Raw genomic sequence first — 6,892 nt, 5'->3', positions numbered from 1 at the left:
GTATAAAGCCCGCCCTGACAATTTGATTGGATCACCTGACAGTGGGCTTTAATACTCGCGCTACTATGGAGCAGAGCCAGACCGAACTTCCCCGAACTCAAACTTTGTGGGTGGGACTAATTTCGGAATGGCACCCAGGCTAATAAGTTCAGGCTCTCGATTTTTTTATTTTTACAGAATTATACCTTAGACTTAGACAGATTTGTTTGTCATTCTGTTTACACAAGTGTAAACCAAAAATTTATTTCATTTGGAACACTTCTCTGGACAATTTCATCTTTTTAAAAGTGTAGCCTTGGAAAAATAGTAGTAGTAGTTGTTGTTGTTTATTATTTTTTTAATATAATGATAAAATATAATAAAATACAATAACCCATTTTACTCAACATTCAGCAGTCTAATGGCAGTGGGGAAGAAACTCTTTTGGAATCTGCTGTTCCTGCATTGAATGCTGTGAAGTCTCTTCCCAGAGGGCAGCAGGGAGAACAGTCCATGGTGGGGGGATGAGGGGTCATTGATGATGTTAGGGGCTCAGGACACGCAGCGCTGGGATGAAATGTCTTTAATGGAGGGAAGAGGAGCCCCCATGATCCTCTCTGCTGTTCTCACCTTCCTCCAGTCTGAGGCGCTGCAGCCTCCACACCACACAGTGAGACAGCTGGTCAGAACGCTCTCTATGGTGCTTCTGGAGAAGGTGGGGAGGATGGGTGGGGCAGGTGGGCTCTCCTCATTCTCCTCAGGATGGAAGTCCATGCACTTCTGTGCCCTTATGACCAGTGAGGTGGTGTTTCCAGTCCAGGTGAGGGTGTCTGTGATGCACCCCCAGGAATTTGGTGCTGCTGACCACCTCTACAGCTGAGCTGTTGATGACCAGCGGATCGTGGTTAGGCCGATTCTTCCTGAAGTTCTTTAACCAGCCTTTCGAAGCACTTCATCATGATTGGAGTCAGTGAGACAGGCCGGTAATCATTGAGTGAGGTGACCTGAGGCTTGTATTTGTAGTCCATGATCCTCTGAATGCCTTTCCACATCCTCCTGGTGTTGCTGATGTTGTGGAAGAGATCCTGGATCTTCTGGCTCTGGTTCTGCTTCACTGATCTGATGGCATGGTTTAAGTTGGCATTTGCTGTTCTCAGCGCCTCTTTATCACCAGACTTAAAAGCTTAGTTCTGTGCTTTTAGCTATTTCCAAACCTCTCCATTTATCCAGGGTGGTTGTTTAACCAGGGTGGTGATGCTCTTTTTTTAATGCTGATGTCCTCAATGCATTTGTTAATGTAGGCTGACACAGTCATCGCATTCTCATCTATATATAACAAGTTATCATATGTTGCTGCAGCCTTGAAGATGTTCTCCAGACAATCCATTCATTTATAAAATGCTTTGTAGACAACAGCTGCTAGTAAAATTATCTGGAATGCTACCAGAATATAAATTAGAGAAATAAATTTGTATCCTGTCAGATTTGCTGATACATTGGACTCCAATGTAGGAAAGGTTGACAGCATAAAGGCTATGTTCACACTGCAGCCTGAAGTGACCCAAATCCGATTTTCTTTTTTTTTTTTGGCCCACATGTGACCTGGATCTGATCTTTTCATGGCTGTCTGAACAACTCAGATCCGATTTTTTTCCAATCCGACCCAGACCGCTTGGCTCTGTGGTCCTGAATCCGATGGGAATTAGATCTTTTCAAATGCGGGTAGGATGAATTCGACCTGGCCGTAATTAATACCCGACAAACATTGCTATTCTGCATCTTGCTACACAGAAGCGGCAATAAAAACAACCACGAATGGTGAACGATAACACAGAGAGCAGTATTTATGTTTAACCATATTGAAAAGAATGAGTTTTTATGCTTGGAAAAGATCGCTTGATGCGCGCTGGCATTACCATCCTCGTTTACTTCTGTAAACACGTCATTGCGTCCTCTACTGCGCATGCAGGACACTTGCTTTGTATGACTGCAGTTCACACAGGAGATCACATACAAGTCGCATATATTTGGAATTATAAACGGCAACGCGAAAAAATCGGATTTCACAAAGAAATTGGAATTGGCCTCCAGTGTGAACGTAGACTTAGTAAGAATTCTGGTTTGGTTCATTCCTCTGCAGACTCTTACCTTGGTCTGGTAGCTTTGCTTCACTTTCTCATCCATTCACATTACTAAATGCGTCTCATATCAGTAAAACACACTTTTTATAACCATAACCCATAATGAACTGGTTTATATTGTTTTTTATTTTTCATAATTATTTTTAATGAATTACAGAGATAAATGATACTACTAGGTTTAGATTTAATCATCCATCAGGGGGCTGGGTCCTGCCTTCAGTTGTTGAATGAGAAAAGCAACAAAATCTGGTGAATTGTTGATTTTTTTTATTTCAGGAAATGCGAAAATTTCACAATAAAATTATATAATTTATTTTTTTTTTAACCAAGCAGTGTTTCTGATAATGTTCAGAGCTCCTCTCTAACTTCTCTACTCTGTGATGTTTTCTCTCCTGCAGATCGGAGAATCATCAGAGCTGAACCTGGCAGCACCGTCACTCTGCCATGTATAGCAGCTGGGAACAGAGATGTTACATTTGTAGAGTGGAGCAAAGCTGATCTGGGAGTCGAAATGCTTGCCCTTTTGTACAGAGAGCCACATGTTAATTCAGATTCTACATGTGGATCCTTCAAGAACCGAGTGAATCTGAAGGACGTGACGAATAGAGACGTATCTTTGATCCTGAAAAACGTGACGGCTGCTGATACAGGAACATATGAGTGTAAAGTTGGACAGGCAGGAGATCAGTTCGACCCTAAGATCATCAGCACCGTTGGTCTGAAAGTTAAACCAGGTGAGTCTGTTTGTCAGAACCTCCAGCAGCACCCTGGTTCCTGATGTGAGAGAAAAACATCTCAGATTAGATGCTGTTTCCTTTTATTGAGAGTCTCCATACGGGGTCTGACCAATCAGGACACAAAAAGAAAACCTCTTCTTGTCCACAATGATGCAAATGAACTAAAGACTTTCTGGCTTTAGGTTTAAACTCAGACACAAGGGCAATCCTGGGATGTTTTACTGGAGGTTACATGAAATATTAATGTGGACGGAAAGATTCTGATCTGATGAGCAAAGATTTTAAATTTTTAACAATGTGATATATATATATATATATATATATATATATATATGAAACAAGAGGCTGGAGCCAGGGAGTGATGTCCACTAGATTAAATGAGAATTTCTATTAAACTTGTAAAATCTTTAGGCCTGCTGGGTACCAGTAGGTGTGTAGGGGTTAATCTGAGGTACATCAAATGTCTGGATGAGTACTGAAGGTTTCCTCCTGTGAGCCCCTTTTATATTAAAACGCTGCCAATACGCCATTATACATTAGCTGGAAGTTAGAAATACGCTCAGCAGTCGTCTGGAACACGTCAGATATGTTGATATGCATTAGAGAGAAGTTCTTGATCAGTTAAACATGCAAGTCCTGCACAAGTTACTCAGAGGTTTTGGATAAGCTACCGTAGATGACACGACTAATGAGTAACTTACACTAAATGTATGTGTCTTAAAGTTATGTGTATGTAGTACAGCCTACATTTTGTTCTTAGTTATAAGAAAAACTGACTTATTTGGGTAGTTTAGTTTTCATGAATTAGCCACTGAGCTGAGTTTTGGTTTCCAGTAAAATAGTTCCTCAGTATAGAGGGATTTATAGTAAATGGAAGCAATCTAGGGTGTTGGGGCAGCCTGCATGTTCTAGGGGGGGCAGGCCTGGGTGGGTTGATCTCTTCTTCTTTTAGGCTTTATCAATACCCTGTTCTGTTTGTGTTTTTATTTTTTATATAGCTGTGCATAAACTAATGTATTTAACCTTTGTTTATTTTAATAATTACACCACAACAAAACACAGATGTTTGGTTGTATGTGTCTCTTTGAAATTGTAGATAATTGACATAAACTTACTGAAATTAAAGTACTAAGTAGAACAAAACAGATGAGAGCCAAAATCCTGCTTCTGCAGGAAACTCATTCTGCACCATGAGACAATAAAAATTAAACACAGACGGCCAGGTCATTTATTATTTTTAGCTTATTCTTCTAACTCCATACGAGTTATAATTTTGATTCATAAATCCATTCATTTGCACATTGATAAAATATCAAAGTCCAAATTGTAGATTTTTTTAAATTGTACAGAGAAATATTCTATCAACTCAGATTAATATGATTAATGTTTATGGACCTAATGACTAATATTGTACTGATTGCACTAATACTGATTTTTATAATGATCTATCTTGGAGAATCTCTTCATTGCCATGAAAGCTTTACATTGTTTTATAAAGGAACTTAACTTGGTGGATAAATGGAGGGTTCAAAACCCACAAAAAGGCAATATTCATGTTGGTTTGCATCCTTCTGAAGGATTCTCTAAAATGATCTGTGTTGTTTTTCTCTCCTGCAGATCAGAAAACCATCAGAGTTAAATATGGAGAAACCGTCACTCTGCCATGCAGAGCTCCTTTAAGGGAACAGCTTGATGTTGCAGAATGGAGCAGAACTGATCTGGAGTCTGATCAATTTGTTATTTTGTTCAGTGACAATAGAGTTAATGACGGCTCTCAGTCTCCATCCTTTAAGAACCGGGTGAAACTGCAGGATGTGGAGAATGGAAGCGCTTCTTTGATCCTGAAGGAGGCAACGCCTGCTGATTCAGGAACATATGAGTGTCGAGTCGTTCAGGGAGGAAACAGCTGCAGGAAGAGAGACCCTCTGGACACTGACCTCCTCAGCATCGTTAACCTGAGAGTTGGTGAGTCTGATTGTTTCTGCATCAGAACCTCCAGCAGCTTCCTGGTTCTGATGTGAGACACAAACCTCTCAGATCAGATGTTTTTCTCCAGCTCTGCAGCGTCTTGCTTTAGATAGACCAATAATCCACAGTCTACTGATCCAACAGAGCTGAGATCTGATGGTTTTATCAGCATTTATTCCCACTAGGGCTGCAACTAATGACTATTTTGATAGTCGACTAGTCAGCGACTATTAAAACGATTAGTCGACTAATCGGATAATTATTACTTTTTTCTAAATTCAGAATGAAGTTGATTTAATTATGTGGCACATGATAATGAACACAAAAAAGGTGGTTACAATGAAAACAACTTATTTTATTGCACATACTGTGGATTTGTACAAAAATTAAATAAAAATGTCCTAACTTCAATTAGGCACAGTGCTCAGTCAACAGAGACGTAAAATTTATAAATAAATAAACCTCTGTCCATTTTTTAGGTACAGGCAAATAAATGATTAATAAATTAAAATCAAATAAACATTTTTCCCCAGTAAACCAAGAACAGGCTCATTAGCAGCAGCAGAACATTAAATAAAACAAAGATGTGCATTTTGTGAAGTACATTCTGTGGTCAACTGTCTGTTGCAAAAGAACTTTACAATTCTCAACAGTCTGAAATCTAACGGTATTAACAACTAACATTAGTAGATACAGCTGAAAATAAGCATTCAGAGCTTTCTTTACTTAAGTTGTAAACATGGGCTGTGTGATATAACTTTGACACAAACTTGTCATGGTGGACAGACCAGGTTTAAAATCAAGATGAGGCTCAGGATATGTTGTTCAGTTTATTTATACTAAGAAAAGTCAGCATATCAACATGGTCTCGTGTGAGACTTGCTCTCTTCTGCGAGCAGATATTTCCTGCTGCTGAGAAGATTCGCTCTGCTGGGGTGGATGTTGCAGGAATGCACAAAAGGGATCTTGCTACATTGGACAGTGTGGGAAAACGGCCCTCATTTTCTCTCCACCAGCTGAGCGGATCATCCTTTTTGCCTATTGGTGCCTCTGTGAAGAACAGCTGAACTTCCCTCCTCACCATTTGGATTTTTTGGTCCTCCTGGGTCTCCTCCTCTTCCTCACTCCGGCTGTCAGTGTCGGACTGAAGAAGGTTATCCAGCGCTGACTTTACCCCTGAGACATTGCCCCTCCTCTTCAGCTGTAGCTCAGGGTCATCATGTATCCCAGTCTCAGCCTTAGCTTCTTTTATGGCAAGAACTTCAATTGTGCTTTGCACCCTTGTGCCATCTTCAGGGGAGATAAACTTCATCTTTCGAAATCTTGGGTCGATGGCAGCTGCAAGAACAAGTGGGTTGTCTCTCTCAGCAGACACAGTGTTAAGATTCTCCCACCTCTCACTTATTCCCTTTCCTGCAATTGCTCGAAAGGCTTTTCCTGCACTCGTCTCAAACTGTGTTTGCTGTATGGACCGTTGCAGACCTTTGACCAGCTGTGGAAGACATGAAGCAGTAGCATACTCCTGTCCACTGAGGAAAACAGTTGCACATTCAAAAAGCCCCAACCCTTGCACCAGCTCTTCAAGTAGCACCCACTGCTCTGGTTTGAGGTCACAGTAGTGCTTGCCTCTAGGTGTTACCTCAGGGTCAGAGAGGGTCGCTGTGACTGGCCATCGCTGCTCCAAGAGTCTCTCCATCATGTAGTACGTGCTATTCCATCGCGTATTTACGTCCTGGATCAGCTTGTGCTCTGCTGTGTTCATTTGCTGCTGCTTCTTCTTCAGTTTTGAATTTGCCAGCTCACTTCTCCTAAAGTGCTCCACTAAGTTTCTTGCTGCACCGGTGGCTTTGTTGATGCTGGGCTCTTTGAGGGCACTGTTAACAATAAGTTGGAGAGTGTGCCCAGCACAGCGCACAGAAAACCAACCATGTTTTTCTTCCAGCAGTCGAGCTGCAGCCACCATGTTAGACCCGTTGTCGTGTACTATTGCTTTAATTTTGCTAGGCAAGATGTCAAATTTCTCTATCACCTATTCCATCCATAACATGATGTTGGCAGCAGTATGTC

General features: G+C 41.0%; 2 protein-coding genes across 2 annotated transcripts; one reads left to right on the top strand and one right to left on the bottom strand.

Annotated features, from left to right (window-relative positions):
* The first annotated feature begins 2,514 nt into the window (after positions 1–2,514).
* On the top strand, positions 2,515–4,980 carry LOC107091813. The gene is made up of 2 exons (XM_015385980.1): positions 2,515–2,854; positions 4,475–4,980. The coding sequence occupies exons 1-2, from the start codon at positions 2,632–2,634 to the stop codon at positions 4,876–4,878; spliced, it is 627 nt and encodes a 208-aa protein (XP_015241466.1). The 5' UTR covers positions 2,515–2,631; the 3' UTR covers positions 4,879–4,980.
* A 354-nt stretch (positions 4,981–5,334) lies between these two features.
* LOC107091812 (zinc finger BED domain-containing protein 4-like) lies at positions 5,335–6,886 on the bottom strand. The gene is made up of 2 exons (XM_015385979.1): positions 5,872–6,886; positions 5,335–5,840 (listed from the first exon to the last, which is right to left on the bottom strand). Exons 1-2 carry the CDS (start codon positions 6,786–6,788, stop codon positions 5,795–5,797), a joined length of 963 nt encoding a protein of 320 aa, XP_015241465.1. The 5' UTR covers positions 6,789–6,886; the 3' UTR covers positions 5,335–5,794.
* Between the last annotated feature and the right edge of the window lie 6 nt (positions 6,887–6,892).

This window comes from Cyprinodon variegatus, unplaced genomic scaffold (genome assembly GCF_000732505.1).
Source record: "Cyprinodon variegatus isolate N-32 unplaced genomic scaffold, C_variegatus-1.0 Scaffold353, whole genome shotgun sequence".
Taxonomy (NCBI): Eukaryota; Metazoa; Chordata; class Actinopteri; order Cyprinodontiformes; family Cyprinodontidae; genus Cyprinodon; species Cyprinodon variegatus.
Note: the sequence above shows the minus strand (reverse complement) of the source record. Positions and strands in the feature narration are given on the sequence as shown.